At 37.0% G+C, this 22,992-nt stretch overlaps 1 protein-coding gene across 3 annotated transcripts in view; it reads right to left on the bottom strand.

Moving 5' to 3' along the window:
• LOC307161661 (solute carrier family 22 member 23) overlaps positions 1 to 22,992 on the bottom strand; it is a 55,989-nt gene that overhangs the window by 16,053 nt on the left and 16,944 nt on the right. For all 3 annotated transcript variants that reach the window (XM_079876529.1, XM_079876531.1, XM_079876530.1), the window contains 2 exons: positions 16,149 to 16,252; positions 12,401 to 12,555 (listed from right to left, as the gene is read on the bottom strand). In XM_079876529.1, coding sequence (XP_079732655.1) covers positions 12,401 to 12,555; positions 16,149 to 16,252 — 259 coding nt within the window. The remainder of the gene's footprint in view (positions 1 to 12,400; positions 12,556 to 16,148; positions 16,253 to 22,992) is intronic.

The following is a 22,992-nucleotide window of genomic DNA, read 5'->3' as shown; positions in this document are numbered from 1 at the left end:
TACAGTTGATGAGTTGAAATTTGAATGTTATGACAGTTTTTGACAACTGTGAATCTCTTGCACATGCAAACACTTCATTTAAAACTGGTATACTTTGGCCTTGAGTCAATGAACCGTGCTTTCAATTTTTGAATAATGTGTCTAATGTATTTAACCGTGCTTAGTGTTTTGAAAAGAGTTTGTTGTGCTATTTCAGACTGAGTGTAAAGCAGATAATGTGCTTGCAGCTTTGCAAATTTGGTAAGAAGATTATGAGCACGAGTGAATGCTTTCACTGAGTTTGCCTCAACTTTCAGTGTGGAACCAACTGTAAACCTGTTATGGTCATCTCTATTCCCAGCCAATATCTGTCAAATTGATGAACACCATTAATAACTATCTACCCTCATTTATAAACATCTAAAACTCTTCCCACAAAACTGCAGTTTTATTGAGAGTGAACGGAGCTTTCTGATGAAACAAGTAGACAATGCAGACATTTCTAAATTTACAAACTTGCTAAGAATTTGTGAGTACTGCTTATGGATTGCAGAAAAGTGAGTATGATTATGAATATAATATATAAGTACAATATATTATTGAGGGTATGGTTTATGAAATTGTTGCTAAAACAATTCTGCTTCTCTATCACAAGTGTGAGACGCTCCTTTACCTGGGGTTAAAGTGAGGTTTAGAACGGGGTTAAGACCAGTGAGGAAAAACACTCTGTTCAAAACTCTAGTAATCTGCTTCGATCTCTGGTTCTCTTCGTTCTCTACATACTGAGGCAGCCATCTAATGAGTGAACATTATGGGAAGAGCTCGAGTCAGACGGGATTTAAACTGTCGGCTGAAGACCCAAGTTTGGTTTGAAGATGAAAAACATACCAAGCACAATTAGTGGTGGGGGAAAAAATCCATTCTGTTCAGTATCGCGATATTTTGCGCACGCAATTATATCGATACAGTAGCGCAAAGTATTGAAATATTTAATTACAAAATGATCTGTTTTACTTTCGGGTTTTCTCCACTGGTTTTCTCGGAGTTTACTCTGATAATTTACATTTGTGTATTACATCCACAAGGTGGCGCTTGTTGCGGTGCTTTGTTGTCGTGCATTCAACAGCAAATTCAAATGAAAATGGCTTCACCATCACCACCGGTTTTACACAACGCTCCGTCTTCTTTCAAATCGAAAGTGTGGGTAAATTTCGGTTTTCATCAAAAAGTAAATAGTATATCCCCAAATGAATTTTAGTTGATGACCTTGCAGCCGACAGGACTGGACTCTAGCAGTGCACATTTTTGTTAATCTTTCTCAATTTGATTGAAGCTCTAAGTTACTCTTATTTATATGATTATTCTCAGGTTTATGTTACTCTACTATGTCTGCGTTATGTTACTCTATTGTATTTAAATAATGTATAGTATGTGCTGGGAGCTCACCATTGATGTGAGAGGTCTCCTATTCTGAGAATAATTACGTCCTGTCCTGTAATAAGGTCTGTGTCCTGAATATTCAAGGACAAAGTTTTTGCACTTCAGTTAATGTGTAGAAGATAATGTTCACAGAATTAAATGTGACATTTGAAGTGAGTTGAGCACTCTTATTTTCCTCATTTTTTGTAATGCCTTTGAATACGATGGGGGACATGAATCACAGAATCGAATCGCAATACTTGCTGTATCACAATATGTTAAGAATCGCAATAATATTGAATCATGGCCCAAATATCACAATACTATCGAATCGTCACATTTTTGCCAATTCCCACCCCTAAGCACAATGTCCTCTCTCCACTCCTGATTTCTAACACACACTCACAGCGTTCGGATGGTCTTGAGACTGTCAGAGCAAAAACTAAAGCTGAAGGTCTCTGTGTGTTTCCTCCGTCTCCGGTTGCGTTCATATGTAAATTGAACACACACACACACACACACACACACACACACATAATGTGTTGTTAGTGTTGTGCACAGACAGACAGTAGCCTAATGATAACTCCTTTCGTGCTCAAAATATAGAAACATCCTAAAATGTGTTTACCTTACAGGCAAAAATAGCAAAAAATTGATTTGCTTGAAGCTATTAAAAATAGACTACTATTTGGCCTGTGGAAAAGATTGAGAATAACTCTTCTCTGAAAACTTTCTCTGACATGTATTTTATACAATTTTGATTTATTTATTCTAAATCAAGGCAAGGATACTAAATGATTTTTAGTAATGTAATGTGACGGCACATAGTCCATATCTCATATTTATTCCTAATGTCTTGTACTGTTATATATCATGTGGATGAATATGCATATGCAAAGTATATGCAGATGAGGATATGCACAGTAAAACGAGGCATTGTAAGCTCATATATGGTTATTTCAGGGTTGCGCACAATCTTCCGCTGACTGGGTTTTATAAAGCGCAGGTTCTGGCTTTTGTTAGTACACACACTTCAGGATGAAATCTACAGCAGGTTTAATACATGAGGCCGCTGGTGTGAACAGGAATGTGTTTCCCTCGTCTACTTGTGATCCGCTCGACCGAAACGCATCTCAGCACCAGGAGTAAACAGGGCCTGAGTCAGCATCTCAGCTGGAACTGAACCTCGCTCTCTTGCTTTCGGAAAAACCCTCAAGCCTCATTTCTTAAAAAGCCTCCAGTACGGCAGCTCACCAGCTTCTGGAGCGAAGCCCGAAAGGGAGAGCCTTGATCTCCTTAACCATCTGATCCAAATCCCCCACGACCCCACAGCTCAGCTGCTCGTGAACACACACACACACACACACACACACACACACGCACACACACACACACACACACACTTAATTAGCTGTCTAAATGAGGACATTCCATAGACGTAATGGTTTTATACTGTACAAACTGTATATTCTGTCCTCTTACGCTAACCCTACCCCTAAACCTACCCATCACACACACACACACACAGTATTTGATCCTCTTAATGTTGCTCTGCTGCACTCCTTTATGCCCCGATCTGTATGTTGTTTGGATGACAAGTTTAAAACTTACAATGACTGACAGAAATATCAAATTATGCAAAACAAACATTTTATGACGTTTGCTATCATTTACACATGTAATTCATAACTGAATGTGACGACACAAGGAAGGTTTCGCATTTTCCACATATTAGACATACGAATAACAGTAAATGTCTGCATATTTTATATTCAATTTATATTTGCAAATACTTTTAAATTTTTACATCATAACTAAAATTTGACCCGAGAACTCCGTTCACGTTCTTCTTAAATCCTTAGATTAATTGAAATAAACTGTTCAAGACTGATTGTGATGAGTGTGAATGCCCCTGTGTGCACTATCCTCCTGTGCAGCGCCAGCAGGGGGCGCCGTGAGGGATCTGGGTTGTTTGTCTGGCCCGAGGCTGACACTATGACCTTCCCCTGAGTCACATGAGTCACTCATGGCTTCATGCCATTATGTCAAATATTCAAATACACTCCCTCCCGACAGGACCGCTGGCTCTCTGTGTCATGAGGGCGAGATCACGATAGCAGAGATCACGATAGGCAGAGTCTCCTGCAGCTCAGACAGGTGGAGATCAGGGCTAGCGCTGCATTCAAGTGGGACTGACTGATCAAATGTGTATCTTGAATGCAATGCCATGTTAATGTGAAGCTGGTGGCATCTGTGAGTCTATTTATTTATGATTTAACGCCATATCAGCAGCGATGGCTATATTTATGGAATGCAATCAACTGCTTTAAAAATAAATAAAAATAAAAATAATTATGATTACAATCAATTCCAAACATTGTTTACAATAATTTAACAATTTTCAAAAAAATAAAATAAATAAATAAATCATTATACAAAATCAGACATATATACCAACAGTAATAATAACATTTAAATAGAATCTTTCAATTTAATATTTGTCGGAAATTCAAAAATGATGCCAGGAGAAAGCTTTTTAAAAATGTCCATTAATATATTTTCTGAATAAAAACGTTGTCTAATAACATTTAATAAAGGACAGTCTATTAAAATATGTGTTTCTGGGTCTATCATACATAAAGACAGAACAGAGAGAAAAGTTTGAGAGTAATAGTGGGAAAAACACAGTGTTACACCTGGGCCTGCTGGAGGAGTGCAGGTGGCGAGGGTCAAAGGTCACAGATAAACAGCTGTAGATTCAGCTCTGAAGAACACAGTCTCAGCACAACACTGAACTTTACTCCGGTCAGCATGCAGAACACTGACTGCACATCTTCTCTGAGATTACAGAAGAGCTCAAGATTCGATAGCAAGAAAACAAACACAGAAGGAATGAAACATGTTTAACTAGGAAAATAAAGCAAAATGCAAAGTCTTTGAATTGGACTGGACATGTTTCATTTGTAGATTTGACTATATATCAGTTTGTTTTTATAAATGACTCGGAAATCAGTATTTCTTGGTAATACTTTAAAATAAGGTCCATTAGTTAACATTAGTTAATGTATTATTAACTAACATGAACAAACAATGAGCAATACATCTGTTACAGTATTTATTCATCTTTGTTAATGTTAGTTAATATAAATCCAGCTGTTCATTGTTTGTTCATGTTAGTTCACAGTGCATTAACTAATGTTAGCAAATACAACCTTTGATTTTAATAATGTATTAGTAAATGTTGAAATTAATATTAAAGGGGGGGGGTACCATGGTGTTTCATGTATTCAGAGTTGTTTACAGTGTTAAAGAGATAGATTCTCATGTTAAACATGGGCAAAGTTTTAAAAAAATATTTTGGACGAATAACGGAGAATTTCTGTGCTGAAAATCTTACTTCCGGGTTGGTACAAGTTTCGGCTGGTTTTTTTTTTTATCGTGGATCTAATGACGTAGATCAGAGTGGAACTCCTTATATGAGCATTTCTCTCGGAAAAGCTCGCCCGCGCGCACGTCGACTAGAGGAGAGCGAGACCGCGCACATCAACGCGCTTCAACAGGAAATCATCGGCGCCAGCGCTGCATAGGATTTGTTCAAGAATGTCTCCAAAAAAGTGTGTTTTTGGATGTGAGGGAAAGCTTACCGTGTCCAGCTTTCCAAAGAACCCAGTGTTACAGGAACAGTGGATGCAGTTTGTTTTTCCGGGGCAGCAACGGAGTGTAGGAAGTGCGGTTGTGTGTTCTGGTCGTTTCAGTGACGAATGTTTTATTAACAAGGCTCAGGTCGACGCTGGATTTGCAAATCGTTTGCTATTAAAACGTGGAGTGGTCCCAGTGATAAAAGACCCCATTCATGTAAGTACAACTGGATCAGATTTCTGTCTTTTGCTGGAAATCAAGCACTACCGCTTGACTCTATAGCTCCGCCTCCAGGACCTCGGCTTTTTCCGGAGAGAATCGGAAAGCTGTATTTTTCTTTTCTAAATATAATAAAACTAAACACTTTTTTGAGATATTAAGGATGCACTACTACTCTATAGGTACTCAAGATTAACATGAGATTAGGTGAAACTGTGCATGTTATGTACCCTTTAACTAATATTAATAAATGCTGTAGAAGTATTGTTCATTCTTAGTTCATGTTAACTAATGAACCTTATTGTAAAGTGTTACCAGTTTCTTTCTAAAACCTGTGAGTTTCTTTCTTCTCCTGAACAAAAAAGAAGATATTTTGAAGATTGTGTGTAACCAAACGGTTTCTAGTCCCCACTGACTTCCATAGTATTTTTATTTTCAAGCTATGGAAGTCAATGGGGACCAGAAACCAAGACATGTTTCCAAAAGGGGCCCGTTCATTTCCAAGGAGGATTTTTAGCTTTTTCATGGAAGTCTAGTGTTGTGTCTGAAAAGTATTTTCAGTAAAGGGGCATGACATGCGAGTTAATCTTGCCTTGAAATCTGGATGTCTTCAAAGGGCATGGACACGATTATTTCACTGAGCGTCAGTCTTGGCTAATCTAACCCCATAATGACCCTAACCATAGTGCTGTTATCTAGGCCAGCTCATTATCTTAGGACACTGAACGTACATTGAAAGGTCTCTATCCATGGACACACAAAGCAACATGATTAAACGAGTGAACTCATTAGCTAAGGATTCCAAGGATGAGAGAAATTTAACACTTCTTCAGTGTGTGGGAAATATAGCCAGGCGTCGTCTCCTGGGATATCATGGATCATATGCATTGGGATTTCCATTTTATTACCTTTTTAATGACTATGATAATTTACGCATATAAGAGGTTACTCTTCAATAAATACAAACTGCAAGTTTCTGACCTCAAAGCTAATTCCCCAAAATATGAGTTTTTGTTTTCCAACCTAGACAGCAGGATTTGAAATTGTCACGTTTTTGATGTGATGTCATGTGATTTTCCTCTAAATGGCCCGTAACATGCGTATGTAAATGATGCAGGTGTGCTCGTGTTTGTCCATCTGTCACGGTTCACAGGGAAAAGAAGAGGCAAAGGATCTATTTACAGCAGTTTATTAACAAAACAGAAATAATCCAAACAGGGAAACATAAATCAAAGCATGGAAGACTATAATAATCCAAAGAGGGAACAGGAGGCAATTATCCAAATATGGAATGAAAACGCAACAGCTTAAAAAACAAAAACATTTAAAGACAACGATCGACAAGTACAGACTCAAAGGCTGCGCCCGAAAACTGATAAATGCTGCCTTCGGAGGACACGTTTCAAGGTCGTGAGGCATCAAGGCACGTCCAAATGCAAAGTTAGTTTCTGAGACCCCTTCATCTGATAGATCTAGATGTATCCTTCACTGCCTTTGATATCCCACAATCCTCTGCTTTCCATTCTGTGACAGTTGAGCTAGAAAAGATGGCGTCTGAAAGTTGCGGCTGGTCATCAGTTTGTGTGTAAATGTACATTTTTGATCAACGTTTTCCACTTATGATATCACTTCTAGCGAGAGATTACTATTGTAGTCATTAAATATTCACTTAGTCTTCACCGAAGCTCACTCTATTTTGCTGTAGATCATTAAACCGTTACGCTGCCTCAGAAGTGTGTCCGAAATCAGTTTGGTGAGGTTCCTTCGTGCCCAACCGCTGCCTGCAGAGTCACTGCCTGATAGGGCAAGTCACGGCCTACATTTTCAAACGCAGCCAAAGGACAACAAGGCACAAGTGAAACCAGAAACATCAAGGCAACAGAATACAAAACACAGGGGAAACACCCCTACACATTTGAAGAGCGGATTCCAGACGCTCAACAACAAACCAAAACTCCAGTTGGGTGGTGGCATGCAGGTGTAACAGGGCTAGGGGTCCTGGAGGTGGGAGTGGGTAAAGAATCTGGGGCAATGCAGGGTACCAAGGTGAAGCCAGCAACCACCACTCGATACCACCAATGTGGAGCAGAAGACCCCCACAGCAGAGCAGATAGGACTGAAGAGAGTCCAAAAGTGGCCTCCATGCCGTAACAGGCAGCACATCATGTTCACTGATGGCCATAAGAAATCCTTAGCCATAACAGGGAGCACAGATAGTCCAAAACAACCTCCACGGCCATGACAAGATAGGCAGAGGACTCAGAAACTACCTCTTTGGATGTAATAGGGTCGGTAAAGAGTTCAAAGACGGGTTCCTTGGCCGTGACAGGACAGGTCAAGAGTTCAGAAATGGCCTCCTTGAAATAACATTAATTACAAGTGCGATTAAACAACAAAGTTGTCGGCGCCGATAGTCTCGTGAGCAAGCACATGTAGCGCAGTTGTGCTTCGGGTGACCTGAGTTCGAGTCCCGGCTCGTGGACCTTTCTCGATCCCGTCTCCCACCTCACTTCCTGTCTAACTACTGTCCAAAAACTCCAAAAAGAAATCTTTTAAACAACAAAGTTTGTGTTTGTTCGTGTCATTGTTTTCTTAACTATGCTCAACATGCTGCCAGTCAGGGCACCTAATCAACTAATCAATACATAGACTAACAATGTTTACTTGAGTTGAATATTAATATATATTGCATGAAGAATGCGTAGTCAAGTTGAATATATGCTAGTATAGCTTGTGCAATACTTATATAGGTACGTGATTACGTGGATACCGTGCAATGAAGCTCGCCAATTACGTTTACTTGCAGTTTGCGGCATCCAATAGCCACATAGAGGCAGATCGTCATATCATTACTAAAGGAAGAGTGGCGATCTTAGCTTGATTTTTACTGTTATTTCAGCTTGACATATGTAGCCATGAATTAACCAATGCAATACGGTCAACAGGAAGTTGGCTCCCGCTATTCGCCCCTTCCAACACTAGCTCAAACAATAAAGGAAATAATAAAGAAAACGGAAGTGATCACCTGTGACAGTGAATAAACAATAAGAGATTTCAAAGAATTATTGCTCCTACACTTGCGTTTCTGGAAGATGTAATGCCCTTTGAAACATAGTATTCTAAACAGAAAGTGAAAGTGAGGATGAAAATTATCATTTTTTATAAATATTTTAACGTTTTTGGCACAAGATTTCTGGCAAATAAAAAACCTACTATTACAAAGGCATTGTTATGAATAAAAAGGAAGGTTACCAAGCCAAGTCTTCATGACTCACTTCATGCAATGCATCATTATTTGACCGTGGTGTGAAAACACAGAACATGTTATTGTCCAGGACAGATCGACCGCCTGCGAGACGCGAACCCCAGTCTCCTTTGTTAAGTTGATTCATGGCTGCACTGACCTTAATTATTTCTACCTGTCCTTGTTCTCTATCCTTTACACTCTCATCTTGTTCTCAGTTATTTGGTAAATTGTTCCCTAAGTTTCCAGCCTGTTCCAATCAGTCTAGCCTAGTCTTGTTTCAGTCAGGTTTGTGTTGACCTTTTGTGTTCTGTAGGTGTAGACTCTCTAGTCCTGTCTAGTCTAGTTCTTGCCTAGTTCTTTTCTGTTCCTGTTTTGTTCTTTTTGACAAGTCATTGTTCGATTTGCAAACATAATGATTTGCAGAAAAACAAAGCCTTTAAGGCCAAGCAGAAGCCTCTGCAAGCGGGTTGCTTTGGCAGTGGGCGGGACTAATGTGAATGCTGTAATCCCATTGGCTATTGCTCACCTTCCACTGTTTATGCTTGATTTCAGCAAATTACTTCAGGAAAATAAGACTGATATTAGCCAACATTATCAAATGATCACACGTTTCCAAATATAAATACAGTTAACTTAACATTGCAAAGGTATTGATACCCTAATTTAGAAATCAAGACAATAATCAGAATCACAAAATGCTTGAAACGACTGACAACAGTAATAGCAAATAGCCGACTCTGCACATTAAACAAATATTAACAAGTGTTGTTGAGAGAAACAGTTTTTTTGCTGTGTCCTCTGCCTACTCACCACAGACTGTTTTTCATCTGTATCTACACAACCTTGTCCTGTCTCCTGCCAGTGGCATCAGGCTCAAGGGTTGGGCTTAGCAGGGAAGAAATTTACATAGCAACCGCAATTCTCCCCTTCACATCCCACATTTAAATAAGAATATTATACGAGTGCTGCCAGAAGGTGATTATCAGTGACAAATTAGGGTATGCTCATAACATAAAGCTATCATATGACTTCAGAAGAACTGCTATGATATTTTATGGTTATTTTTGTCCATTCTGTTGAACTGAAAGGGCCAAACATGAATGTTTTACTTTGAAGAAAAGTCATTTGAGTGTTGAATGTCGTAAGGGCAAGTAATGAAAAATAGGATATTTAAAAGTAGCATGAAAAACATGGAATGCCTAAACTTATTGCATTTCATTGTGTGCCAGAACAGCATATCAAAATAACAATAATAATAGTTATGTGGTGTTGCACATGTTACTTGTTATGCACACTGTAAAATTGATCTTTTCGAAGTTTGCAGTATAAGAAAATACTATTTCATTTTACTTTTCATTCAATGTTTTACTCGCAGTTTCTTTGTAATTGTTTGTGAAATTTAATAGCAATTTCTGAGTGAAAAATTCTATACCCTTTTTTATTGTATGATTCATTATCACCCATTAAAAACGCCTGAAGCACGCCAATAGTCCAGGCCGGGTCTATTTTTGGGAGTGCTTTTCAAGGTAGATGGAGTCGAGCAAATTACTATGACAAGTAAACTGAAAGGCCACCGTACACTTTTACAACACAGAGTCATCAGACAGTCAGGTGAGGCATTGGTGCAAACCCTATTACTGCAACGACAGAGTTCATCTAAAGAGGATTATCACTCATCAGAACATGTCTTCACTGTTAAGCATGCAGAAGGTCACCTTTACTCTACGCGTAATCCATCTGAATGAATATAACCAACTGAGAAGACAGTGCAATAGAGTAGAGAGCCCCTAATTGACCTTTGTGTCTCATGGGAAGACCTTTATGAGAGAGCCACAAATCATATATATTGAGTAAAAAACTGTCTAGAACAAAGAAATCTATAAGGCCAACAGCCAAACAAACAACATATTTACACACAATTCACTGATAACTTAGTACTAACTAATACTAACAAAGAAGAGATAGTATTTCAAACTAAAGTCATTATTGTCATTTAATAATCTCAATCCATCACAGTCCAGTTCGTAAACAACATCCTTTGCCTTTCCTCTAGAGCAACAATGAGTTTCTGATGAAGGAATGAAAATCATCATACAATACAATCAGTTGAGCCTGATCATGTGACTTCCACAAAGCAGGAGCTCTTTCTCCATCCATGCACCCAATGTTTTGTACACTTACACACCCTGATGCTTTTCCATGGCTCCCAAACATTGAACCACATTATGAAAAGTTATCAGGGTATTTGTCACAGTAGAAAGATAATAAAACAGAGTTAAAGCTACACTGTGTAACTTTTTAGTTGATTGTTAGCAAAAAACACTTAGTTCTTTCAAAAATATATGTGCTCATTAATGTATATTTACTTCTTTCAAGTAATAAAGTATTCTCTTAAGTTTATAATCTGCCATTGAAAGTACATACGGGTGAGGGGTTCGAATGCCGGTCGCCATGTTGCCCCTCCATCTTGAAACTACATTAGCCAAAGAGGGACATGCCTGTAAATTCAAACTTCGCCTTTTACGTTTTTCACTCAGTGACACCGTGACGAATGCGAGGGGGAGATTACTCGCGAGCTCGCGAGTGCCGGCAGATTTGAAAGATAGTGTGGTGTGTGTGTGTGTGTGTGTGTGCGTGCGTACTCACATTTGAAAGAGAGAATTAAAACGTCAACGCGACAGACAAATCAGCAAGACCATAGACAATATTGGAGTAACTTTTCCCAGATGGAAAGAGCTCATGAGGAGAAAAGATTTTAAAACGGACGCCGAGGTTGCCTGCTTTCTTCTCGACAGGTAATTCAGCCTGTTATTAATTTGTGTAAATTCGAAGTTTTATAGTTGCTTGTCTAACCATAGCATGGTTGTGCATAACGCCAGAACGACCTCTAGTAGGCTATAACTTCATCCTCGCGTCAATGGTGAAAAAGTATTGTTTACCTTGTAACATAAATCTGTGCTGCGACGGATCACAGGTGATGAATAGTTTTAAAGGCGCAATTTTTTAAGCTATATATAAAAAAAGGACACTGTAAATTTTAGTTATTTTTAATTGCTTTTACTTTGTACACATTGTAACGTTAGCCTAATCTGATTATGCTGGGATAGCCGATTCCAAGGGTGACGTTTACCTCCTGACATCTGTCCTGTAGTTTTATTCATTTTAGACGTATTGTTTATTATTGTCATGGACGAAGTCGATAACTGGAAGCCATGTTAATCTTGGAATAATACGGCCACCGTAGGAGTTAAAACGCCCTCGGAATTGAGAGGAACAGAAACTAATATTCACTGGGTAGTCATATACAATTTCACCGCTAGATGGGGGTAAAAATCACACAGTGTAGCTTTAAGCTAAAAACACTAAAAACTATTGTAAAGTTTTCAAATGGCAATATCTATGACAGGTGTATGAATGCTAAATGTTACTATAAATTTGAACTGTATCCATATCTGTTGTTAATGTTAATGTAGTTCAATATGTGTATTATTGTGTATATTTAATGTGAATGTGTATATATATTTTTGATTTGTTTTGCAGTTGTGAGCAATGCAAGTAATGCCCTCTGCTTTAAAAAGATTACTACAAGAATACTGCAGAGAAATGAAGAATGATGTTGTCGTCTGAAGCCCAGCTCTTAATAAAGCAGTTTAATCTAAAAGTGACACAGGGCAACTTCTGGGGCAATGTTGGCATCAACGGGCAACCAGATGAGACACAGGGCCCACGACCGATCTAAATAATCCAGATAGAAATTTATTGCCCATTTTCAATGGGAAAGTGCCCAAGCAACAATCACTCGACAAGATTGCCCAGCAACATTGCTCAAAAAGTTGCCCTGTGTATCATCACCTAAGAGCAGCATGACGGTGTTGAATTACAGAGAGTGTTACTCACTCAGCGCGTAGAGGGACAGTGTGATCCCTGCCAAGCAAAACCCCTCGAAGAAGCGCAGGGTGCTGAACATCGGGACGTTCACAGAGAAGGCCACTGTCATGCCGAAAACTAACATGAAGAAGACGGACAGGATCAGGACCGGGTGCCTTCCAAACCTGAGTGTTAGAAAAGGCAAAATGAAGCATTTCATCAAAAAGACATTTTGCTGAATGGTGTATACCGAGTGGTTCAACTGGTTTTGCTTCAGGAACCAGAATTTATATTAGATCAGATCATGTGACATTAAGTGATTCAGCACGGTAGCTTTGTTTATTGTACAAAAGCAAGCAATCATTAGGGGCATGCCACTCGAAAATGATTTATTCACGCTGGTGATGTGCTAATGTTGTATTCTGGATTGGCAACCATATTTAAATGTAGGACTGTGAAATTCATGATGTTGATGTATTATAATATTGCCTTCTAGTCCACGTTGAGCAGTTTAGAGCTGGTCGATAGGATATTGTACATTTGGCTATGATATAAACAATCACCCAGGTGAGATTTGCAATGTGTGTTGCAACACTGTGTGTTGGTCATTCCTGCAATTTGGTGACTTTTGAGCTTGGAAACTTTTTAAAAACTTTGTTTCATAATAGAAGGGACATGTAAAGTCAAAGAGATCAAGTGTAATCGCCCACACAGTACGATTTATATAAACTTTTTATTCAAATAACTGACATAAATAATCAATTCTGCAGTTCTCACTGTCTTTACAAACTCTAATTAATATGGAAAAGACTTTTATTGCTCACAGCAGTGGTCAGTAATTCATTACATTTACTTAAGTAATGTTTTGCTAAATAATACTTTATAAAAACACACTTTAAGTGGGTACTTCTTACTCTTTTACAATTGTTAGACTGTGAATATTTATCATTTCATTCATGTGCACATTAGCATCATCTCTCTACATGGAAAAACTGAAACTTGCAGTCCACATTCATGCAAAGACAAAGCCTTTTCTGAGGATATGTTTTCAGTTTCATTAGGAGCCAGGCACCAAAGATGTGTAGCCTCCAATAGTAATCATTAGCGTTCCTCTACTACTACTTCTTCTTCTGCTATTTAAGTCTATGCAGCCCATGGAACCGTATGGTAAAAAGTAATGAAATTTGGCACACAGATAGAGGACAGTCTGAACATTAACCACAGCAATTTTGGAGTCTCAAACTCAATCCCTCTAGCGCCACTAACTGTCCAAATTTGCACTCATGTTTATGCTAATAACTTTTGAACCATAAGGGCTAGAAAAAAATTCTGATTCCTTGGCTCAAGACGTGTTTTTCCGTCATGAAATTTAGAATTTTCTGTAAAACCAACTTTTCCGATCATTTTCAGACCATGCTGACAAAAAGTTCTGGAATTCAAGGTGATTAGTCAAACGGTTCTCGAATAATGCACAAACAAATTCAACGAAAAGCACGCCAAAATAAACGTGAGGCTATATCTCCACAACGCTTAAACGTAATCTGATCAAACTTGGTGTGTGTTATGACAACCATGATCTGAGGTTACCTGCACAGTTTCGGTGCAGTGCCACCTAGTGATCAGGAGATATGAAAAATGGCTGTTTTTGCTTATAACTTCTAAACGGTTTGCCCCAAAATCACAAAACTGGCCTCTTTAGATTTGGTGCAGCATGCCGAGTCATATGGTCCCCAATATTCCCATATTGGCCATTTTGGGCGTCGGCCATTTTGAATTTTGTCATAAGATGCTTTATGTTTATGTTTGATAAACGCATTAACGTATCGTCACGAAACTCTGTATGTGGCATCGGCACCAAGGTACTCAAAGCGTTTTAAGACAGCGCCACCTTTTGGCCAAAAATTATAATGGAATTTCAAAAAATGCTAATAGCTTTTGATTAGTTTTGTCTATTGTAATAAAACTTACAATAGTCTTAATAGATTCCTTGGGTCATGCAGAGAACATATCAATTTTGCCATAGTTGGCCAAACTTCCTGCCCGCAATTTAGATATTTTTTTATCCACTTTTTCGAACTCCTCCTAGACCTAGATTGGTCCAATTTTAACCAAATTTGAGTCAGATCATCTTCAAACCGCACTGGCAAAATGGATTTCGTGTCAATAGACAAAAACGCGATCATTTAACACATCAACAAAGTTGAGGCATGATGCCAAAATGACTGAGGTTTTATCTCTGCAATGCTTTGGCAAATCGACACCAAACTTTGCATGTGTCATTGTCACCTCACTCTGACCACACCACATCAATTTGGCCACAGCGCCACCTATTGGTCAAAAGTAATAAACAATTAAATCATATTCCTAGTGATTCTATTTAAGATTTTTCAACCATTATAATGAAAATCCTCTAAAATGTCTTAGATTATTCATTGTTGCAGTTAATCTGATGCTTGCGCAACTTATCGTTCCTTCTTTATGCTTGGCCCCCATAATTGTTGCTTGCAGCTATATTTACTTTTTTATTGTGAACAGATTGTTTTTCCCCTCTATAAAAAAAACATTGCCTTATGCAGTTATTGATTTGTCTTCTTCAAATTAACATTGCTTAGGAAAAAATCATATACTATATTGTAATTATATTATGTAGTTAGAATATTTGGTCCCATGTTGACGGCACTGACGGTGGGACAATGTACCGTATGTCTACCAGCACAATGAAAATGACTGTGACCATGAAGCCACAAAAATGCTGAAAATACACTTGCACACTTTTAAAATGAGAAACATTTGGAAACAATCAAGTATTTCTCCTAAATGTAGGGGACTATAAAACCAGCTCTTTAACATGAGCTCAAGTAGTTCTCAGTACCAGTTTCAATACCACAGCTATATTAAAATAATAAAAAAATAATAAAAATGTCAATAAAATATTGGAACTATTTAGCAATTTTATTTTCATATTTGAACATAAAAAAAATGATGCTAGATCTATTTTGACAAATCAGATGTTTCCCCATCCATTTTTATAGTTATTACTATGTCAATCATTGCGATTTGGGAATCAGTCCTGCATTTACAGTAAATATCTTTGTCACTCCCAACACTTTGCAGTATGTACTTGACAACATGAAAAATAAAACTTTTATTCAAATTACGAATGGTTTATAAACAGAAGGAGTGCAAAGAGAGCTCTCTTTATAAACACTGAGCAATCAGTTCAGTTGACTGTAAATCACTGTGCTTTGCGTCAGCACCTCACTTTTGGCTGCATATATCGCTCAGATGTAAATAAAACTGTAAATAAAGGCTGTGTGACACAACAGGGAAGGATTACTGTGAGAGGCAATTTAAGCCCATGGAGCAGTTTCCCTTTTTCTAAAATCAAATCAAATGACTACATTAAATATCTCTTTCACATAATGGCTGTAGGTTGTGCAGCTAGTAAACAACTCCGTACTACATTTTACAACTATTAAATACACAAACCATTTAACATACCAGAACAATTATGAAGTTAACATGGTTTTTGGACATTTGAAGTAACTAGAAACTCACTACTTCTATTAATTGGATACTTTTTTTTTTTACACTTACTCAAGTAATTATTAACATTATAATTGTACTTCTACTTCTACTTCTGGTTACTCTATCCACCTCTATCATGTTTGGGACACAGTGTTATAATGAAGAGAATTTACTCTTTAATGCATTAATATCTGAAAGAAAATCAGTTTTGATTAAAAAATATAAGTAAGACATTTTTAGACATACTCACCAATCTGCCAAAACTCCCAACACCAAGTATCCAAAGATGGAGCCCACCAACAGGGAAAACTTGGCAATGTGAACGATCCAGGCGGAGTCACACACTAGATTCCACTGTTGGGACAGAAAAATGAGTTATTATTCAAAACATTTCAACCTTTTGTGTCACCATAGGAAGAAACATAATTATTAAAATGTGCCATTACTGTTAATAATTTGGTGGCTCTAATTTTTTTGTTTTTCTAAACCACCATTTGTTTTTTAGGGGTGCACCGATATGAACATTTTGGCCAATACGATAACCGATAACTCTTTATATTTGAAAGCCGATAACCGATATATTGGCCCATAAATCTAAATTTGAATTTTTATAAACATTTTAAGAGCCTGATTACAAAATCAAAAGTCTCAGCATTAAAAGCCATGTCCCAAACACACGATTATAATGTTCTCATTATAATTATATGTAGCCTATGTGGCAGACAAACATGTTGCACTGAACTGTATTTTCCTTTTTTGAAGTGATTCAAATCATATTTCAAACAATTCAAAATCATAATGTTGAACAGTGCGCATCTGAAGTGTCTCAGCTGGAGGAAATAACACATTATTTATCAGCTTTGATATATTGGCCAAATCTTCTTATTGGGCCAATAGACAACATTCAAAATGATCGGCCGATACCGATATGGTGGCTGATATATCGTGCATCCCTAATTTATATTTTATTTTTTGGTTTGTTTGGTTTTGTTTTTAATGTCTAATCACTTAATTCATAATACTTTTTTTTTTGTTGCAAGAACAGGTGGTATACTTACAAAGACAATACAAACACAAACACACATAAGACAAACATTAAAAAAGCCTATTCACAGGTGTGTTTGTCACCCAAAATTCCCAACAGGAAGTGTTTGATAATGGGGAGTTACCAAGATAAGGTGAGTATTTGGCACGTCATGTGATTTCAACATAGCGGCCGCTATGTTTGCTAGCATGATGCTAAGGGTTGTCGGTGGTTGTTTACAGGCTTTAGTCTTTTTATTTGTTTGTTTGTTGTTTTTCTCTCACCTTTAAATTGCATAAAAGTAGTATTTCATGTCTGTTTCAACCCTGTAAAGCCTGACATATGAAATAACAGCCAGAAAAAAACAATAATAATTGTGAGATAAAAAAAAAGTTGCATATGTGTTTTATGTTTTGTATTATATTTGATTCATTAGGCTTGTATGGCTCATATAGTATGATATAGTGAGAACATGAAGCTCAAACTCCAGGAGGAAAAAACAACTTTATTCAGAGGCACAAATTTAGTGCAGATGCTGATATTTATAAGGCCAAAAAGTTGAAAGTCTAATGCTTGTAATGCAAATCAATGAGATCTTTATAACAGTATAACAGATATATGCATAAAATGCATATAAATATCAATATCTCCCAATAATATGTCTTAGTAAGATTATTAAATGCTTGGTTTTATGATCAAAGCTCTGTAATTTTAAAGCATATAATGCAATGCAATACAGTGACGATTGAGAGATGAACAAATAAACCTTCCTCAAAAGCCTGATCATATTTGATACTCATGATTTTTCTAATAAATGATGTCTGTATAATCGATTAAAATGAAGTGTTCATCTTGAAATATTAATAACAATCAGTTATTCTTGTTTCCATTTGAAAAATCATTCAAATCATATCAAAGACACTTGAACCACAATATTTTACACCACATTTTACTTATTTTTTTAACCTAATTATATAAATATTATATATTTTACAGGCTAAAACAGTCTGAGCTATCAGTCAGACGGCAGAATGGATTGTGTGAGACAGGTTTATCAGTGAAGGTTTGATCCTTTACAGAGGCCTTAGAAACAATAGGAAAAGCATTGGCACAACGACACACAGACAAATCACATTAACACTCACAAAAATAACCTTTAACACCATTTCCCCTTTTTTTCTGAAAACCACCGACTACCAAAAGCAAAACAGAAAAAAAAAGGCCAAACCCAGTCAAATCCGCACGGTTTGCACTTTGATATGTTGCACAAATGCTCTATAATGCTGAACAAACGTTTCCAGAGCAGGCGTACAGCGAGACAAAACTCATATCACATTTTCTAGAGGAACAAAACTCGCTCCGCTAGCTGAAGTGTGTTTAATCAGAGTGTGTTTCCAGCTCCACACACACAAAGAGAAAGCACTCTCCTCTATTGTGTGACGACTGAGCCACGCCCGGCACATGCTTCAGGATTAAACCGTACTCACACACATTACTCAGTGCCACCATCATACAGTGTCATTGTCTTCTTCTGTTTGGTTTCTTTGTCATGGCTGAGTTCTAGTTCATAGTTTGTTTCCATGGTTTCTGATTAGCTACACTCCCGTTTCTCTGAAGCGTTTCTATGGCAACTCGACCAACACCTGAATGACTCTGCAGAGGTCAGGTGGTACAAGGAGGAGCTGTCAGAAAATTCCCAGTTTACAAGTTGAGGTTACGAGTTCTCTGAGGACGTGAACAGTCACGCATCTCTGTTTTCATCTAAACTACACCAACCATGTCATGCAGAACAGGGCATTTGCTGAAACTGAATTTTTGTTGTTGGATTGCATTCAGACAGAAGTGTAATTTACTTTAATAATACTGTGGATTAAAATGCTTGATTTAAAGTTTTAAAACTAAACTTTCACCATGGTAATTTCTAACAAAACATTTTCATATATAACTATAAACTATTTTGTCTAAAAATTGCCATTGCATGAAAAATACCTAGTCATAATTTTGACGAAATCTGCTACTCACATCATTGGTAACAAAATATTTAAACTTTTTTCAATTAGCAAAAAGATTCAATATTCAGTTCCCAAAAACTTGGTGACCCCGACCTTCCACCACTTTAAACCTGTCAAACGTTTGGAAATATTGCAAATGTTTTTATATTTTTGATATAAGTCTCTTCTGCTCTACTAAGGCAGCATTTATTTGATTAAAAAAACAGTGAAATATTATTCCAGAGTAAATCAGCTGTTGTCTATGTGAATATACAGTAAAGTGTAATTTATTCCTGTGATCAAAGCTGAATGTTCAGCATCATTACTCCAGTCTTCAGTGTCACATGATCCTTCAGAAATCACTCTGATATGAGGATTTGAGGATCAAGAAACATTTATGATTATTATCAGTGTTGAAAACAGTCGTGCTGCTGCTTCATGTTTGTGTCGATGCAATTCAAACATTTGTGGTAAGAGAGAAAAGAGAGAGAAAAGAGAGAAATCAATACTTTTATTCATCAAGGACGCATTAAATTGTGACAGTGAGGACATTTATAATGTTACAAAAGATTTCTATTTAATAAAATGCTTTAAAAAATGCTGTTCATTGAACTATTCACCAAAGAATCCTGAACAAATGTTAAGCAGCAAAAACTGTTTTCAACGTTGATAAGTATGTATATTTGTGTGTGTGTGTGTGTGTGTGTGTGTGTGTCATATTTGTATGTGTGTGTATGTATTATATGCTATATGTATATTATTTTCTCTCCTTTTTCTGTTTACATGGAAATTATCTTCTTTATCTCATACTTTAAACGAATAAAAAACAAAAAGTTACAAAAAATTTGGACATTACATAAAATTGTCACCCAAAAAGTAACAATATAGTGAATGATGATCCTTTCATTCTGTTTATTATATTTTTACACAAACTGTAGAGTTGACTGAACTGATTGCCATTAACAAGTCGTCCTTGTTTCAACAGGTATTGTAAGAAAATGAACCAATTTATTTTATTTTTTTTTACCATATTAGTGTAAAGTCCTGATTATGGTTTTACAGTAGTAAATACGTATGAAACTGCAGTCATGATGACAGAAACTACACTGCAAAAATTCATCTCAACTCATTACAATTTTGCCTCTTTTTAGCATGGGCTTTTTTGAGTTTTACTTCGTTTTTTTGATTCTGTCAATTCAAATACATTGGATCAATTGGATAAACAGTGAATTAAGGTTAGAGTTTAATATAAAAAATATGTTTTTTTACAGTATAGGTGCCATGGTAAAAATAAAGGGAAGTAATAAGAGCTGTTTTACACTACAAAACAAATAGAAGCTCACAAAACAGGCTAACTCTTCACACAGATGTGTGTTTGAGAACAGAGAGAGGCTGAAGGATGAAGGATCATTACAGAGTCAGAGAATGTTATAGTAATGTAAGAATATGTAGGCTAGTAGCTCTCCTCGGTGTTTCTCACACACAGATAAATGAATCGGGGAAAGGGAAGATACGCAGAACACATCGAGCGCCAGTGAGGAAATGACAGAGATTGCCGCATAGTTTCTGCCTGGCAACAGCCGGGTGTGAGAGCCACCTCACAGAAACACAGGCAGGCCTCGCTCCGATGCTTTATGAGTTTATGATTCAGAGGGAAGAACCACATGAGAGACACATAATGAGAGACAGAGGAAGTGAGACGCACAGACTGTGAAATGAAAGGCAGCGACTCTCAGATGTAGTACGAGAATGACTTAACATTTCAGACTGAAGGAATGGTCGACGCTCCAAGGGTTCTGGCTCTTTTTGTGCCACAAATATGTCCTGCAACTGGATATTTAAGGTATTTTGTACATGTAAACTTAATAAACCGACGTTGCAGGGCTTTTGACCCACCGGTTTGCTCTGATGTAAAGAGGGCCGACTGAGACTCGAGGAGCGGTGAAGGTCAGAGGTTATCTGAGTTTCATTTCCCGAACAGACACTGATAAGACATTTAAGACAATGCAGAACTATAGGCCTGTCACAATCATAACATTTGCACTGTTGATTACTTATCACACTTATAATTGTGATTATATTTTACGTTTTTTAAAAGTATTTCTCTTTTTATTCAACTTCAATCTTGGTCAATATAATATAATATAATATAATATAATATAATATAATATAATATAATATAATATAATATAATATAATATAATATAATATAATATAATATAATCTATAAGACTTCATTTCATATGAAAGACCTTTAACTGTCTTTGTATACTTTAATGTAGTGTTTATATTTATAACTAAAATGTATTTATATATAAAATATAAACTCCTGTGATGTTGTTAATTGTCTGTGAAACTGTAACAAGATGTTTGGCATTATATGAATGTTATGTAAACCAGGGTGTTCTCCAATTATTACACACATTACAGCTTGATAATAAACTTTTGCATTTGCCACAAACTGACCCACCTCAGAAGCTGTGCTAGGAACAGAAGTGTGCACACTCTTTTTTTGTTTGTTTTTGTCTCTTCTAGAACAGGTTTTCCTGCTTGAATGTTGATTATTCTCCTCATATTCTCCATTGTTGCGGCTCCTCTCTTCCCAGTCTGTCAGTAACGCTCTGTTTAGTTCCTGTCTCTATGAAGCTCCTCCTTCTGAAAAGCACACTGTGCTCTGATTGGTCGGCTGGAGCAGTGTGCTGTGATTGGTCGAGCCCTTCGAGTGTGTTTGGGAAAAGTCCCGCCCCTTACCATAACCGCCAGTTTAACACACTACTAACTACTCAACCAGGCCCCGCCCCTTTATTCTGCGCATTAATTATTATAATGAGGAATATTGTGACGTTCCCGGAAGAAACTCAAGACTACAATGGAGGCGTTTCAGGAGTTCAGAAACACTGACACTGATATAGAAGAACTTTTTCACTCTCAAACAGCGTCAGTTGCATATGGCCGATGGATCTTTAGTACACACTAAAGCCAGATGAAGATGGAGAAAAGCAGAACAGATCCTCTTTAAAGTCCATAGTGCCGGCAGAGCAGACTGTGTGGCATCATTTGAAGCGTTTAACTAATGGCGACTATGACCCTGTTTCTACCTTAAAAACAGTTATGTCAATGTGTTTTTAAAACTACAGTTTAAAATGATGCTTTAGGTGTGGTTTATTAGGCTAAAGAGTAAAGACAACTTTAGTCTTTAGTAAATACACAACACCATATCGTTTGCGGTCACATTGAAAGTTGTGATCACACACTGCATAAAATTTCCATCTAAAAATGACAGAAGTGAGAAAACAGCAATTAAAGTGCCATATTATGCCCATTTCAAGGTCTGCTAGAATACATTTACCGGTACATGTTTAAAAATATGAAACGCTATGAATCGAATTAATCTGATTCATTTCTAATTATACATTTAAAATATGAGGAAGGAAAATAATGTACATAGAAGGAATGAAGGAGATGATGTGAAGATGTGAAATGAGAACTTGATCTTATTAGATAAAAATATATGCGGACAAAGATTATCAATATCAATATACTGCAATATGTTCCTGCAATACTCAGCATATCACAAAATATTTAAAATAGCAATGACATTGTTATCTTGGCTCAAGTATCATGACAATATCGCAATATCGCATCGTGGCTCAAGTATCATGATAATACCGTATCGTGGCTCAAGTATCACGATAATATCGTATCGTGGCTCAAGTATCACGATAATATCGTATCATGGCTCAAGTATCACGATAATATCGTATCGTGGCTCAAGTATCATATTAATATCGTATCATGGCTCAAGTATCACGATATTATCGCAATATCGCATCGTGGCTCAAGTATCACTATAATATCGTATCGTGGCTCAAGTATCATGATAATATCGTATCGTGGCTTAAGTATCACGATAATATCGTATCGTGGCTCAAGTATCATGATAATATTGTATCGTGGCTCAAGTATCATATTAATATCATATCGTGGCTCAAGTATCATGATAAGATCGTATCGTGGCTCAAGTATCACGATAATATCGTATCGTGGCTCAAGTATCATGATAATATCGTATCGTGGCT

Source organism: Squalius cephalus (assembly GCF_949319135.1).
Source record: "Squalius cephalus genome assembly, chromosome: 7".
Classification (NCBI taxonomy): Eukaryota; Metazoa; Chordata; class Actinopteri; order Cypriniformes; family Leuciscidae; genus Squalius; species Squalius cephalus.
Note: the sequence above shows the minus strand (reverse complement) of the source record. Positions and strands in the feature narration are given on the sequence as shown.